The 17,958-nt window shown below is 18.4% G+C and overlaps 5 protein-coding genes across 5 annotated transcripts; 3 read left to right on the top strand and 2 right to left on the bottom strand.

Moving 5' to 3' along the window:
- Window positions 1–842: 842 nt before the first annotated feature.
- Window positions 843–1,172, top strand: PRELSG_0805200 (conserved Plasmodium protein, unknown function; the record flags this gene model as incomplete). Its single annotated transcript, XM_028676108.1, has 1 exon — window positions 843–1,172. The coding sequence occupies one exon, from the start codon at window positions 843–845 to the stop codon at window positions 1,170–1,172; it is 330 nt and encodes a 109-aa protein (XP_028532631.1).
- A 938-nt stretch (window positions 1,173–2,110) lies between these two features.
- PRELSG_0805300 (conserved Plasmodium protein, unknown function) lies at window positions 2,111–2,437 on the top strand (the record flags this gene model as incomplete). The annotated part of the gene is made up of 1 exon (XM_028676109.1): window positions 2,111–2,437. One exon carries the CDS (start codon window positions 2,111–2,113, stop codon window positions 2,435–2,437), a length of 327 nt encoding a protein of 108 aa, XP_028532632.1.
- Window positions 2,438–3,434: 997 nt separating this feature from the next.
- ApiAP2 (transcription factor with AP2 domain(s), putative) lies at window positions 3,435–7,151 on the bottom strand (the record flags this gene model as incomplete). The annotated part of the gene is made up of 1 exon (XM_028676110.1): window positions 3,435–7,151. One exon carries the CDS (start codon window positions 7,149–7,151, stop codon window positions 3,435–3,437), a length of 3,717 nt encoding a protein of 1,238 aa, XP_028532633.1.
- Window positions 7,152–11,430: 4,279 nt separating this feature from the next.
- On the bottom strand, window positions 11,431–14,094 carry PRELSG_0805500 (conserved Plasmodium protein, unknown function; the record flags this gene model as incomplete). The annotated part of the gene is made up of 1 exon (XM_028676113.1): window positions 11,431–14,094. The coding sequence occupies one exon, from the start codon at window positions 14,092–14,094 to the stop codon at window positions 11,431–11,433; it is 2,664 nt and encodes an 887-aa protein (XP_028532634.1).
- A 1,620-nt stretch (window positions 14,095–15,714) lies between these two features.
- Window positions 15,715–17,322, top strand: PRELSG_0805600 (eukaryotic translation initiation factor 3 subunit 7, putative; the record flags this gene model as incomplete). Its single annotated transcript, XM_028676114.1, has 1 exon — window positions 15,715–17,322. One exon carries the CDS (start codon window positions 15,715–15,717, stop codon window positions 17,320–17,322), a length of 1,608 nt encoding a protein of 535 aa, XP_028532635.1.
- Window positions 17,323–17,958: the final 636 nt, after the last annotated feature.

Genomic DNA, 17,958 nt, shown 5'->3' on the forward strand with positions numbered 1-17,958 from the left:
ATATATAATTATCTTATACTTTAATGCATTTAAAAAATTTAGATATAATTATAAATTTTTTTATTATTTTTAATTACAAAATAAAAATAAAATTTTTTTTTTAAAGTATATTATCAAAATAAGAAACTCCCAATGGAGATTTCTTTTCTGTTTTAGAATCATACGTATTTGTTATTTTGTTTATTATTCTACATAATATTTTTTTTTTTTATTTGACTTTTTAAAAGAATTTCAAAAATTATTTTTTTATTTATTTATAATTTTTTTTTATAATTATCAAAGTAATACATAATCATAAAAATTTATGTTTTAATTATATGCCTTCTAAATTTAGCCTTTTTCAAAAAATATCTTCTAAGTTTTTTAATATAATATTTGATTATTAATGTAAATCTGCTTATTTTCTTTATAGAAAATATTATAGTTAACATTATTTTTATTTAGTAAACTGCTTTTACATTTATATATGCAAAACATTTGGGTTTTTATTAATGTATAATTTTTAAATAGTTAATATAAAAATTACTTAGAGAAAATTTTTTAATATGAAAAAATTTTATATGTAGCGGATAATTGAAATATTTTAATTATATTAAAAAAAAATACTTGAAAAGCTGATATAAAAATATATATACATACATTAAACTAATTTTTTATTTATGATTTTATTTAATAAACTCTTACTATTTATTGAAGTTTTTTTTGTGTATTTATATTTTTAAATGAATTTTTTTTTTTATGTTTTAAAATTATTACATTATAATATAAAGTTTCTTAAATAAAATCATGCATTATTGAAAAAATATTAAAATCCTTTTTTTATGTATTATTTCTTAAACAAAATGGTTTTAAAAAGTAAAAAAAATAAGAAATATTCTTTAAAATATATAAAAAAAAATAAAGCAAATAGTTTTGTAGAAAAAGATACAAAAAAAAAAAATGGTATTAAAAGTGAATTTTATGATGAAAATGAATTACCATATTATGACAGCAATGACGATTTTTTAATTAAAAATAATGGATTGTTTTATGATATTTTGAAATCTGATGATGAATTAAAAAGGCCAGAAAAAGAAAATATAGAATTTTCAAGCATAAATAAAGAAAAAGAAAAACATTTAGATTTTGTTACAATGTCTATAGCTTTTAATGTGCCTATTGGTATGATTTAATAAAATATATCCCCAATACATACATATGTGGGTTTTTGTGAAAATTAGAATATTTTACTAACAAAAAATATATATTTTTAATTTTTTTTAAAGATTTTATATACATATTTGAGAAAAATTTTACAATTAGATAAGCTAATTCAAAATTTATATTATTTCCTTTTTTTTATTAAAAACTTTTTTTTTTTCTAATCATAAATATGTATAAAATTGTAAAATTTTTTTTTATTCTTAAATATATATAAAATTATTTTTTTTCTTGTTAATATATTTCTACGTAGTTTTTATTCGGATTATTAATCTTTTATAAAAAAAAAAAAAGTGAAAAAATTTTTGACTAACCAAAATTTAACATAAAAAATGATATAATATAAATTTAAATGTTTATAATTATGTACTTAAAAATACAAAATTTATTAATAAGATAATACATACAATTTTTGTTGCATTTGTTTAATATTGTTTAATAACACTTTTAATTTTAATAACAGCTTTTCATTTATATAGCTACACTATTAATGTATATTTTTCTTTTTCATTTTTTTTTTTATAAGTGATAATATTCTTAATTTTTCTATTTTTAATTAAATGAGGATATTAACTTAAAAATGCCAGGTACTTGCGTTTTTTTATAAATTTTTTTTTTTTTGTAAATCTTTTCTTCAAAAAACAAGCTTATTTCAAAAGAAAAATTAGATTCAATTTATTTTTTATATGATACTATGATATAATTTTATTTTTATTATCATAGTATTTCAAAATTTTTTGATACTTCAACTTTTTACAAAAAAAAAAAACAAAAAAAGGAAAGAAAAAAGAAAAAAATGTATAAATTACAATTATAAAATGAAAGAATAAAGAAATCCATATTTAAATTTAATTGAATATAAGTATATATTTTATATATATATATATATATATATATATGTATATATAAAATGTTTATATGTAGAATTAATTTATCTAAAAAAATTAAAGAAAAAATACCATATGGTGTTAAGCAGAGTCAAAACTACAAAGATGCTAAAAAACAAGAAAGAATATCACTAGAAGCAGCAAGGAAATTAAAAGAGAGTAGAGGTATGATTTTAGATGGAAAGAAAAGTCTATTTATGTGTTTACGTCAAAATACTGATATTAATTGGTATAGAGCTGGTCAAATTTTAAAACATTTAGAAATTCACCAAAGAGCAAAGCCTGAAATAACTCCTAAAATTAGAGAAAAAATTACAGATATAGCAAATTTTGTAAAAAAGGGAAGATAATTTTGTTTACTATTTAGTTTTTAACAATAAATTTTTTAAAAAAGAAATTTTCTTATTTTTATATTCCTAAAATTTTAAAGCATTATTTTATTCTATAAAATTATTAAAAATTTTGTACATTAAATATTTCACTTGTATATATTTAATGCTAATTTTTTTTTAGAGTTTTTCACAATTGTTTCTTATTAAAAAAAAAAAGTAATTTAAATTAAAAAAAAAATTATTGCATATAATTTTTTATTTAAAAAAAATTATTATATAAATATATTATTCTATAATTCTAAAATAAATTTCATTTTTTTTTTTTTGTTAGTTACTAATTTAATAAAAATAATGTATAAATATTTAATTATGTTAAAAATTATATAAAAAATTTATAAAAAAAACTACAATTTTATATTAGACAAAAAAAAAAAAAAAAGAAAAAAAAAATTATATATATAAGCGCATCTCATTTCATCCATATAAAAAATTAATATTTTCCTTAATTTCCTTATAAAGATATATTTCTTAATATATAATTTAAAAAAGTACTAATATTTCATGAAATTATTCATATATTTTTAAATATAATATAAAAGATTATATGTATTTATTCATATAAAACATTTCTTTTTCATAATATATATATTTTTTTTTTACTATTATAATGTCCATAATTCAAAAAAAAAAAAAAAAATAGAATAATTATGTAATAAATAAACACGGAAATAACATTAATAAATATAAAGAAATAAAAATATAATTTTAAATATAAGATTTTATGCATTAATGGCAAAAATTAAAAGGCACATTCTTCATAAACATATTAATATAATGTATTTAAATTCTGTTTAAAAAAAAAAAAAATGAGTAGGATATTCAAACATATTTATATAATATTATTAAGAATAATAATGAAATAATATAAAACAAAATGTTTAAATTTTTGTTTTGTTTTGTTATTTTTTTTTTTTTTTTTTTCAGTTTTTTTCATTACTTTTTATTTTCTTATCTATTATTGCTCCGTTTTTATTTCTGGTTTTACATTCATATAATACAAAGATGAATCACTAGGTTCATTCTGACTAGTGTTAATTAAATTGTTTGCATTTGCACTGTCATTAGTGTAAGAATTAAAATTATTGTTTGGATTTTTAGAGTAATGATTATTTGAATAGCTGTTACTGTTATCAATATTTGAGTTATTATCCAAATTGGTTTGTTCATTTATTATATTTAAAATATTTCTATTATCCATAGGATGCTCAATATTATTTAAAGCAGTATGTTTTTCATTATTAATATCATTACTATTTAAATTAATTGTTTCGCTATTAATTGCATTTTCTGAGTTAATATTTGAATTATTATTGTTATTGTTTGAAGAAATATTATAATTTGCATCTACCGAACTAACATTAGCATCATTTGTATGATTTATAGGAATTTCGTTAATATGAGGTGTCATTATATTATCTACTGGATTTGATGATACTACATTAGTTAAATGTGCACTAATTTTTATGTTATTATTTTGATTATGATAGTCAATAACATTATTATTTAAAATACAACCATTAATATTCATATGATTTTCTGAGTTACTATTTATCACATTTGTATTATTATTGCTATTACTACTGTTGTCTACTTTACTATTTGCATTTATCATATTAATATGATTTTCATCTAAAATGTTTGTATTCAAAATTTCACCAGGACAATAATTATTATTATTTATATTATGATTGTTCATAAAATTGCTCAATTTATTATTATCCATATTATTTATATTACCAATGTTTGTTTTTAAACTATTATTTAAGTTACTTGAAATTAAATTACTACTAATTATATTTCCAGTTTTGGGTGCATTATTATTATTTATATTATAATTATTTATATTATTTACATTATCATTATTCATATTATTATTATTATTAAAAGCATAATTATTCATAATATTTATTTTATTATTTGTATTTATATTTAAGTCATTATTATTATTATTTATTAAATTATTATTATTATTATTGCTATTAATATTATTATTACTACTACCACTACTGTTATTAATATTAACTTTATTATTACTATTTATATTGCTATTATCAACGTTGTTATCAATATTGTTATTTAAATTATTATTAATAATACTAATACTATTAGTATTGCCATTATAACTATTAATGTTATTAAAATTATTGTTTATATTATTATCCATATTACTATTGATAGTATTATTCATAATATTCAGGTTATTCATAATATTATTATTACTATTATTATTGTTAATATTATTAAAATTATTAGTATTCAAATTATTGTTATTCATATTATTATTATTATTATGAAATGTATCATTAAATCCTAAATTTATTAAACTGTTCTGATTATTAATAAGATTTTTTGCATCTACATTAAATATATTAATTAATTCTTCATCAGTAAATGGAACTGCCTTATAGGCGCATTTTACAGTGTGCACAGCTAAACTATGTGCTTTATTAAATCCCCATTTTTTTAATAAGTATTTAGAGATTTTTGGCTCCTTGGAATTTTCATTTTCTAAATATTTAGCAAACCAAGAATAAGAATAAGGATCAAATCGAACTCCTTCAACAGGAGTTAGTGCACTAGCTCGCGCAGTTAAACTTTCCATTCTTCTTCCTCTTGGTGCTCGCGTTCTTTTAGTTGGAGAAAAATCAATTTCACTCTCTTGTTCATCACTATGAGGCATTTTTGTCGGTGGAATATTATTATTCATTGTAGTATTACCAAAATTTTGCATTTGCGAAACTAATATATTCCCATTAACATTTTTATCATTTAAATTTTCATCATTTTCTAACGAATTATGCTCCATCATTGCTTCTAGAGTATTATCTGAATTAAGAGTTAATAAATTCCTCATACGCTTTGTTCTATTTTCTGTTGTTGTTGCACCAGCTTGCTCTGCTTCTAATCTACATTGTATAGCTAATTCTTTTGCTTTCTCAAATCCTAATTTTTTTATAGGAAATCTTCTCATTTGAAAATTTTTCCCGATTGACCAATAAGCAAGCCAAGAACCTTTTCTATCATTGTAAGATACTCCTTTCATAGGTCTTGTGCAATCCTTATCAAAAGATTCCATGCATTCCATTAATTCCATATTTTCATTATTTCTACAAAAATTTTGTTCTACATCATCTAATGATAATTGAGAATCTTCACTTAATTTCCTTTTAGGAGGTCTTCCTCTTCCTCTTTTTAACCCTTTATTTTCAGATTTAATTAGTTCTTTTTTATTTAATAAATCATTACCAATAGCATTATTTGAAAGTGTATTGTTATAATTTTCTTCCATATCATTTTTCATTATATCGTTGGATAATGTATCTACTGCTTTCCTACCATGCACATGAAACATTGGCTTACATCTTGCACCTGCTTTTTCTGCTTCTTGCCTTGCTTTTACAGCTAAAATTCGAGCTTGCTCAAATCCATATTGCTTTACAGAAAAATATCTCCTTATTTCCCTAGTGTTATCATTCCATGCAGCTAACCATTGTTGTTTTTTGGGGTTAAATCGTACCCCTGGTATTCTGGGAAGATATTCAGGATGCCCCTCTGTATTTGATCTAGTCCAATTATTGACGTCATTCTTTTTCATTCTATCTGATTTTAAACTTCCGTTTTTATTACTCACATTACTATTATTTGTATTATTATTATTATTATTGTTAGTATTAGTATTATTATTAGCTAAATTATTTACGTTATCATTAATAGTTCGATTATTGTGCATACTATTTTCAATATGATGTTGTTCATCTATATCAGAATCATATAATGCTTTGTCCTTTAAATACTCCTCTTGATAATCATAATCAGAATCTTTATTATACTTGGTATCATCTTCCATTTTATTTGAATTTTTATTAGATTTGACTTCGTATTTTTTTAAATATGATATTACATTTTCTACCTCTGTATTACTTAAAGAGTCATTTTTTGTGTTCATCATATATTTTAAGCAATCAGGTGATTCTTCAGATAACTTTGTCCTCATTAAACATTCATAATAATCTTCAACCATCTTATCATCTTGATCACAAAATGAATAATTCATACTATTATTCGTAGAATTCATATGCATCGTTCCTTTCATGGAAGACTGAGAATTTATATTATTTGAATTAATATTTCCTTGTATTGAATTATTAGTGCTCATTTTTTTTTCATTTATTACATCATCAAAATCATTATGTAATTCATAATAATTCATAAAATTATTAGAATTTTGCTGAGAATCAGCAGCTCTAAGTATATTTAGTTGCTGTTTTAAATAATCACATACAGATATATTCCAAGTAGAGGGTAATTTATTATAACTTAAACATGGACCAAATACAGCTATATAATTATGTAAATCCACTACTGTTACTGCACTTCTTAATCTATTTAAATGATACATAAAAGATGCTTTTTCATCTGAATTATTAGAATCTGCACACATATCTTTTAATATTACAATTAGTTGTTGCTTACATATTTCTACTAAAGATGGTACATCTAATTTATCTTGATCATTAAAATTCATTGGTATATCCATATCATCCTTTTTTTCATAATTTAATTCATTATCGTGATCATTTAAATTTGGATGTTCAATTAATAATTCACTGTTATTTTCATTTCCATTATCATTTTTAATACTAATATCTTTATCAGTTACCAATGCTTCCATATTGAAATTTTACTTTACACATATATACGTATATATATATATATATATATATGTATATACATATATATTTAGCAGTATCTTGATTTTTATACTTTACTAATTCTCTGTTTTTTGATTTTAAAAAAAATCAGTTTAAGCATTTCAATAAACGTTTTAAAAAAAAATTTTGATAGAATATAATCAAGGAAGCTTTACCATAAAGATATTAAAAAAAGAGAAAAAAAGGATATAATAATTGTTTAATATTAAACTAATATATATTAATAAAAAGCACTAAGTTATTCAAAATAATCATTTGTCCATATTAAAGCTTAAAATTAATAATACATACGTATATATATATATATATATATATGTATATATTGCAAATGAAAAATACAAAAATATATATAATAATTTATGATAGTATATGAAGTTATATTATCTTATTTATTAAGGTGTATATATTTATAAATTTATTTATACAGGTATGTATGTATGCATATAATAAATTTAATTTTTAAAAGTTCATCTTAAGTATGAATTTATAATTTTATGTATGAAAAAAAAATACAAATTTTAAAAAAAGAAAAAATGAATCATAATTTATAATTTTTAATATCTAATCCATATTCATTTTATTTCCTTTTTTTTTTTTTCTTTAATCTTCTCGTTTCAATTCTAAATATTCATATTTTTTGCGCACTTTTTTTTTTTTTTTTTTTCATTAGCTACTACTGCTTTATGTGCATAAGCAAAATTACGGAAATGAAAAAAAAAAAAAAAAGATAATATAAAAAACAATACATACAAAATAAATTCCAATTAAGAATTTAATTAAAAAATATTTAATTATATGGAATTTAGTTTAATTTTATTTTTACTTTCACATTCCATTATTCTTTTCATTTTCATTTTTTTTTTTTTTTAATATTGAGAATGCTTACAATTTTTTTTTTTTTTTTTTTATTTTAAATGCAGTTTTCATAAGTTTTTATATTTATCTTTACCCTTTTATTTTATTATATATGAATATATTATTTTTATACATAAATATTTTTTTTTTTTTTTTTGAAACATTTTGTTGCATATAAAAATAATTATATGTATTTATATGCACTTTTTTTTTTTAAATTTGATAAATGCACTCAATATAAATCGTGTCATATAAAAAAAAAATAATATAAAAATATAAAATATACTTGCACATATATATTTATATATACAGAGAAAAATAAATACATTGATGATACAACGATTAAATTAAAAAAGAATAGAAATTATGTATAGGCTTATTATGATAATTCATATGTGTATTTGCATATGTCGTTTTAATATAGTTTTGCTCTTTCTGTTAAATTTATTTGTTTTTTTACTTTAAATACATTCATATATAACTTATTGTGTAGCATGCAGTATATTTGTCATGCACAATCAAAGTTTTCGCCTGTGTTTTTTGATAGTTAAAAAATAAGATAAATGTAAATAAAAATGCAATGCATAACAATATTGATTCATAAATATAATTATAGGTTCGTATAATAATAAAAAAAAAATTATTAAAAAAAAAAAAAGTTGTTTAGCTTCTATTTCTTGTGGCGAAAAAAAAAAAAATTCACCGGAAAACAAAAAAAAAGATTCAAAAAATTGACAATTTAAAATTTTTTTTTTAATTTTTTCCTCTTAATGCACAAAAAAAAAAAAAAAAATGGACATTTTGTAATACGTAATAATTTAAATTATGAAAATTATAAAAAATAAATTACATATAATTAATTTTAAAAATTATCTTCTATTGTGCAATATCATTTAAAGTTTTGCTTTTTAATTAATATCTTTTTTTTTTTTTTGTATTACTATTACAATCCCCCTTTTTATTTTTACTTATTGGAAGAGAATATTGATTCTGTGGTGTACTAATTTAAATTTTTGTTACCATTATAATATGAATTATAAATGTATATATATGCATATATATTTTCTCTTCTTTAAATACTATTGTTAAATTTTAAGTTATTTTCTTATTTAGTTTTTATCTATTAAATTCTAGTATAAACAAAAGAAAGTTAAATATTATTTTTTTTTAATATAAAATATTATAATTACTAATATTATTTTTTTCAATTTCTATCAAACATATTTTATAGAAGTTATTTATTTAGTTTTAATTATCTTAGTAATTATTCCATATTTGTATTATAATATAAATTTAATGATGTATTTAGAAAATAAAATTAAAACGTGAACAGAACGGCAATAATACAATCAAAATATATAAGAACAATAATTTTGTATTAACTGTGAAGTATCATTAGAAACAGTAATGAATCAGATTATTAGAAATAATTTTTAAATAACTTACAATTGAAGCGTCACTACTATTTTTATTTTTATTTTTTTTATTTTTTATTTTTCCTAAAAATTACATTTGGAAAAGATATAATAAATAAAATGCATGCATCAATGAGGAAATAGAAGAGAAATGATTGTGTAAAAATTATTTTAAAGGGGAAATGGCAGAAGTTTAAAAAGAAAAAAAATACAAAACCAAAAATATGCATAAAAAATGCATGCGCTTTGAGAATAATATATTCAATGTAGTGCATAAATAAATATTAAATTAAAAATAAAGTGAACATATGAATACGCATTTATTGGTTTTTTTTTCTTAGATAATTATTTGAAATTATGTCTTTCATAATTTTATGAATGATATTTATTATTTGAATTATAGATATTTTTAATATTTTATGAATCCATTATTATCACAACACATTTTATTCTGTTTTCTATATTTCTCCGTTACTTTATAAATAAGTTTTTTTTCAATTTATTAATTTTGGTATTATCACTAAAAATGTTCATGTTCTTATGTCATAAAAATTTTAAGGGAATAAAAATTAATTTGTTATGTAAATAACTTCCAAAAAGTAACATTGTATAGTATTCTTCACAATAATTAATTTTATAATATATATATTATAATGCACTCACATAAATTTTTAAAATATATAAACTGATATAATACTTATATAAGATAATTTACATATATGAGTACATATTAGTTACACATATTAATGATCACTATTTAAATTATTATTATTGTATTTTAAAAATCAATATTCACAAAAAAATCTTCATAAATATTCTCTCAAAACTCTATAAATTTAATTATTTAAAATGAAATATCGTTTATATATTCTACTAAACTATATTAACAACTATTTATGAAAGAAGAATAATAACTTTATTAGGAAATTTCTTTATTTTTTTTACTTGATCATAGTAGTGCTTTAAGAAACAATTGCTTTAAAATTAAATATAATTAAAAATAAAATAAATAGGTTGGTCTACTTGAGCAAGTTTATTATTTATTATTTATATATTTATATTTAATTTTAAAATTTTAAGCGCATCCATATTTTTATTTATATTTATATTTTTTTTTTTTTTAAATTAAAATTTATAAATTAGTAGATCAGAAAAACAAGTAAAATAAAATAATATACATAATTTGTATTTTTGTTGAAACATTACATAAAATATTAAAAAGTTAACTTAATCATTCGAAACTCTATGAAACATTTCCTTCAAAATATGTATAATGTGAATAAAAACAGAAAAAAATCTTAGTAGAATTATAACTATTTAAGTATGCATATGATGATTTTTGTTACTTTTTTTTAATAAGCCATAAAATTATGTTTCAGTTAATTCATAACATTACATTTTTATGTTATTCTTTTTTTTTTCTGCCATAAATATTCTAAATGTTTTTTTATTAATATATCTCCGACATTTTTACTTTTTTTTATTACATTATATTACTTTTTTTTTATTTCTTATATATTTTTTTTAATTCATGCAATATCATAATTTAAAAAGATATAAAAAAAAAAGGAAAAAGAAATATAAAATTTTGAGAATTTTTTTTTTCATTACATTTAAAAAATACACATCCATATATATTTTGTTATATTTTTTATTTAATATATAAATGTCCGTTGATTTTGAAATATAATCTTTTATTTAAATAGTTTTTAAAGTTAAAAATTTTTTTTAAAAAGTTTGAACAAATAATAATAAATGTATATCTTCACTGTTCTATTAATATTCATAAAAAAAGAAATAATTTATTGTAGGTTATATCTTAAATATATACTTTATTTATTTATTTATTTTTTTGTTTTTCTTTTTTTTGTTTAAAGTAGTTATAAAAGTTATGTGTAGTTATATTTCAACTACAATGAAAAAATTACATCTATATATATATTTTCAGTTGAATTTTATATATATATGTTTACTGATATGTTTTTAAAGTTTTGCTTGTTAGCATAAGCCTTGATATAGTTAATCTTAAATAAAATCTGAACAATAATGTATTTTTAATATTCTCATTAAAAGAAAAAAAAGTATTTTTACAATTTCCTTTCAATTCATTTATATATTTTAATGCATCTATTAATTTATTTTGTTCTATACTATTTAAAGCATATGATAAGTTTAATAAGTTTTCTTTTAATACAGAATTTTTTAATGTACGAACTAAAATAAAATTTAGGGTAGACTCATGATTTATATACAAATAAGAGATTATTTGATAAAATTTTTTTTTTAAATAATTATCATTTTCATCTAAAAATGCTTCTTTTATGCTTTCTTTATATAAATCGTAAAATTCATTTTTTATTTTTTCATTATTATTAACTGGTTTGAACTTATGTGAAAAGAAATCATCAGGTAATATTTTTAACACTTTATCTAAAAATACATCTTTTTCTAAATATTTTTTTAATTCAGGCAAAATTGGTTCAATAGATAAGTCATGGATTAAACAATTCTGTAAATTCACTAATTGATTTTGAATATCATTAATATTTTCTAAATTTATATTTTTAATTTGATCCTCAGAAAATTTGTCCTTCATCATATTTATATCACATGCATAGATATTCATTTTATTCAAATAGTTTTCTTCAATTAACTTTAATTTATTTTCTATCTTTTTTTTTTCTATATCCATTTCTTTTTCCTTCAAATTTAATAAGTTACTTTCAAAACTTTTTTTTTCTTTTTCATAGTTTTCTTTTAATATTTTTTCCTCTTCCTTCAATTTTTTTATCATATTTTTTTTTAAATCTTTTTGTAATTTTTTTTTCTTTTTCAAAAAAATATTGTTATATTTAACGGTTAACATTTTCTTTAATATTTCTTTCTCTTCCTCCAATAAAATATCTTTATACTTTTTTGTTATTATTTCATTTATGAACATCTCTATTATTTTATTTTTTAATTCTTTTTCATTTAAGTTATTTATTGTATTTTCAAAATCTTTTAAATTTTTTTCAAAACTATTATTTAAATGTATATCATTAAAAATTTTTTCAGTTGATTCATTCTCTTCATGTATCGTACTAATACTTAAATTACATTTTAAATTGTTATCATTATTTTTTTTTTTTTTTAATTTATTTACAGTCTGTTCATTATTCATTTTATAATCAACTGAATTTAAAGAATAGTTTTCTCTTAAATCATCATTTTTTTTCGTAATATCTTCTTTAGATATTTTTTTTTCATCATCTTCATTAATAAAATTTACTTTGTATTTATTCTCATTCATTTCATTTTTATTTCGTGAATCATAACCTGATATATTATTTATATCTTCCTTTATTTTTTCTTCATTTTTTTTAAAATATTTTATATTACTTTCATTCAATTCCTCTTTTGCTTGAGAAATGTAATTTGTCTCTTTTTCTTTTGAAATAGTATCACTGATAGTTTTAGAAAATTTTTTATATATATCATCCATTTCTTTTATATTATCTAACGATATTGAAGAATTATAATTATTATTATCTAAAAGTTCAATATTAGTTTCGTTTTGGAATTCGTCACCTAAATTCTCATTCATTTTTTCTTTTTCTTGAGAACCCTCATAAGTTTGATTTTGAAAATTAATTCTATTTTCATAGTTTAAATTTTCATCCAACATATCTTCTAATTTATTTTCTTTTACTTTTGCTACTATATTTTCATACAACGTTTCTTTTATATTTTCATTTTGTATTTCCTGTTTTTGTGACTCTTTTTCTATGTGATTAAGAAAATTATTGAAATCTTGATTATAATCAATTGGACAAGAATTTATGTTATTCTCATTATTTGAATTATGAATATCTTCATTTTTCCCTATTTCAAATGTATCTAATTTGTTGAATAATTCAGAATCGTTCTCTGTATCGTTTGCTAATGTATCTACTTCAGAATTTGTATTTTTATTATTTTTATCATAACTTTTTATTATATGCATTTGATCTATTTCACCTTCTTTATTACTATTGTCATAATTCCTGTTTTCTATTTCATATTTTTTTAAAATTTCAGAGTTTTCTACATTTTTGAAATCTTCTGGATTATCATTAGGCTTCATAGTTATTTTATCAAGCATCTTTAAAATATTATTTATTTTTATATTAATAAAGATTTTGCAATTATTATAAATTTTTAAAATCATATATTTCATGAGATAATAAAATTCATCTATTGATTGCACATCTTTCATATGTAATTTTATATGTTCTTGACCCTTATCCAAAATTTTATCAAAATTAATTTTATATGGAATTATTTGCTTTTCTATAATATCACATAAATAAGGATAAGTTTCTATTTTTCTTTTTACAAATTCATTGTTCTCATATAAATTTACACTTTCGTAAGAACTATATAATAATAATGCTAAAAAAAAAGCATTTTTAAAAGAAATTTTTTTTTTTCTTTTCTTAAAAGAGTTGTCATCTTGAATATTATATGTATTTATTTTTCGTGTTTGAGAACTACTAGGAATAGAAATATTTCTGCAAAAATCGTCTCTATATAAATTATATTTTTTATTAGTTATATTCCTATTATATTTATTTATGAGATTTTTATATAAAGCATATCTTAGATTTGTCATTCTTTTTAATATTCAAAAAGAATTTCACTACAACTGAATTAATGTGTATTTAATTTATATAGTATTGTTACACGAAATAATTTTTATTTAAATAATTTTTTTTTTCCCAAAAAAAAAAAAAATTATTATCACTCTTTTTTATTTCATAAAATTTAAACAATTTTTTTTAATAAATACAATAACCTTTTTTTTTCTTATTTTTATTTATATAACACATATATATATATACTTATATTCTAATACAAACTAAGTTACTAATATGAAATACATAAAAAAAAATAATTTTTCCCTGATAATAAAAGAATTTTAAGAGGTAAATTTTTTTTTATTAATTTAAAAAAAAAAAGAAAAAAAAAGTTTAAATCAATGAAAACAGAAAAATTAAGGAAAAATAAAATAATATAAAAAAAAAATATATATATATAAAGTATTTAGATAAATTAAAAATCACTTTCTATTATTAAAATAAGAATTACATTTTGTTCTATTTTGTACTTTTATAAAAAATAATAGATAATTTCATACTATTTACATTTAATTTTTTTTTAATAAAAAATATATATGCTATTCGTAACAATAAAGAATTTTATTCTTTTTTTTTTTGATATTTTTTTTTTTACTCCTAAAAAAAAAATGTCACTATATAAAAATTAAAAGTAAAATAAATATAAAAATATAACAAATAAAAAGGGTAAGAAACATACACAGCATATATTTAAAAATTTTTAAAATATATTCCTAAAATAGTTATAAAAAACAACTAAAAAAATTATTTCCCGTTTAAATGAAAAAAAAAAAAAAAATACTATTTTAGTTTAATGCTACAAAAGTTGAAATAAGTTGAAATAATCAGAAAAATATAAAAAAAATAAAAGTAAAAATATATAGAAAAATACAAATATTCTTAAAAAAAAATAGAACAATAAGAAATGTAAAATAATTAAGTATAATAAGATGTAAATAAATTTTTAGAATGTAATTATGTTTAATATAATTCAATAAAATAAGATTTAATGATATAAATAAAAGTAGAGAAGAAAAGAAATAAATAAAAAAAAAATATATATATTTATCTTTTGAATTTATGTAGATAAAAAGATGTTTCATTTTTTTTTAAACTTGTTTATTAAAATATTTTATATTTAAAATATATATATATATATATATATATATATATATATATATATATATATATATATATATATAAATAAATTATCTTCTATTTTCTCAAATAGGTAATTTTATTTATTTAAAAAAAAAAAAATTTAAATTAAAATATATTAAATTGAACACTCTTATTTTTAATATATATGAGTTTTTTTTTATTACTGTTATAATTGGAATTTGCTTATTTTTTTATATTTTCTTCATTTTAAAAAAAGAGAAACGAAAAAATATATATTATTTATTATTATTACATATAAATTAAATGTATGCATATCCATATATAATAAATGAAACATTTGATATACTTATGTAATTTTTTTTTATAAATATTTGTAAAATATAAAACTTAATTATTTAATGAAAGCATTTAATGTATAATAAAGTTACTGGTACTTACTATTGATATAAAATTTCATTTATTATTTTACATTTTTTTTTTTCTCTTTTAACAAAATGTCCACTTTTAAAATAAGCGGAATTGTAAATTGCAGATCATGGGGGCCCGATGCAAAAAATGAGGAATTAGTAAATTACTGTATGCCTGAAATAAAAAAATATCAATTTGAGCCATCCATGAAATTTGAAAGAATAGGAAAGATATGTGATTTTACCAGTAGTAATTATCAGAAAAACTTAAAAGATATAAATAAAAATACAAATGATGCAAATACGTTAGAAGAAGAGTTACAATTTCAAACTGTTGATTTGCGTGCAAGTCAAAAGCAAAAGGGAAATTTATATAGCAAAAAAAAAATTCATAATAAACAGACTACTCAGGCATTTACTCAAAAACAACAAGATGAAGATAATTTATATAGCAGTAGAATAAAAACAGCAGAACAAAAAAAACAAAAACTATTACAACAAGCAAAAACAGCTAGAATTAATGCAAGGCATAGAATTTTCACTGAATGGAGTATTGAACCTACTCCAGTATGGACAGTTGAATGTGAAATATTGTTTAATGAATTACCAAAAAAATTAATAAAATTAGATCATTTTAAAATTGAAGATATATGCTTTAAAGGAAAAACACTATATTATGATAAGAAAATTGAAAATATAAATGTAAAAAACCCTCCTGCTCTAATGCATTTAAATAAAGATTTAGATTATTTAGCTTCAAAAACAAAAGATGATAAATCTTTGATGGATATAATACCTACTGAAGAAAATAAATGTAAAGAAGAAAATACATTTTTAATTGTTTCAACAGATCAAATTTTAGCTTGTCTCATGTCTTCTGTTCAATCAAAATATTCATGGCATTTATTAATTACAAAAGAAGGAAATAAAATTATCATTGATAAAGACGAAGATTCAATTGTTGATTTATTGACAGTTAATGAGAATTCTATCGATGCACCAACACAAGATAATGAAAATAAAATTAACAGTTTACAAGCATTAGGTTTTGAAGCCATAAAAATTAATCAGAGATTTAGAAAACAAGTATTATTAAAAAATGAAATAGCAGAAGAATATGAAAATGCTCTTTTTCGAACGAAAACTAATAAGCCATCTGATGTCCTTTATAGATACAGAAAAATTAGTATACCCCCCTTAACTAATAGTAACTTAAAAAAAAATTATACATTGATAACAAGAGGAGAAATTCATTCAAAAATTAAAGGATCTAATAATTCATACATTTATATATGTGCTTTAAATGAATATGATATTAAGAGTCATAAAAATTGGAGATCCCAAATTGAAAATCAAAAGGGAGCACTTTTAGCAAATGAAATTCGTAATAATACATCAAAATTACAAAAATTCATTTGCCAAGCATTATTAAGTGGATGTGATGATTTAAAATTAGGTTTTATTTCAAGAAAAACTATTAATGATGCAGAAAATCATCATATATTATCTATACAATCACATAAAACAAAAGATTTATCTACTCAAATTGGTTTAAAATATGAAAATATATGGGGTATTGTTAGATATATTACTGATATTATTTCTGAAAGACCAGACGGAAAGTATGTTATACTCAAAGATCCGTTGAAGCCTCTTTTACGTTTGTATTGCACAAACGACGACGATAATAACTAAAAAAAATTTTTTTTTTTTTAATTTTTACATATTTATATATACACATTTATAATTATCCAACACAAAAATTTATACATGAAAAATTCTTACGTAAAAATTTCGTATATAATTGAACATTTAAAAATATATTTATTTTCTTATTAAAATAGTAAAAGTTGTAAAAACTTAAATCTATAAAAATTTTAAAGTATTTATAGTATTACAAAATCATATAAATTAATTGGTATCTTTAAAAGATTCATAACTTTAAAATTATAGCAAGGAGCAAATCATAAAATAAAATTTGAAAAACTACAATATTTGTTGTATAAAAAAAATTTAGAACACCAAAAAAATATGGAGAAATAAAAAATTAAATCTATTTTAAAAGATAATTTTAAGGATATAATAATAAAAAAAATAAAATTTATGTTATGAATTTGTTTCTTTCATTTTTTTATATATATTTAAGAAAATTTACACTTTATTTCGCAGTACTACAACTTCATAATTATTCCATCATATGATTTTTTATTTTTATTATTTTGAAATATATATTTATTATTAATAAATTCTTTCTCTTGTTAAAAAGACATATTGAAAATGTTTTGTTTTATAAACATATACGTATATATAACATAATTTATGTCTATAACT

Source organism: Plasmodium relictum (genome assembly GCF_900005765.1).
Source record: "Plasmodium relictum strain SGS1 genome assembly, chromosome: 8".
Lineage (NCBI taxonomy): Eukaryota > Apicomplexa > Aconoidasida > Haemosporida > Plasmodiidae > Plasmodium > Plasmodium relictum.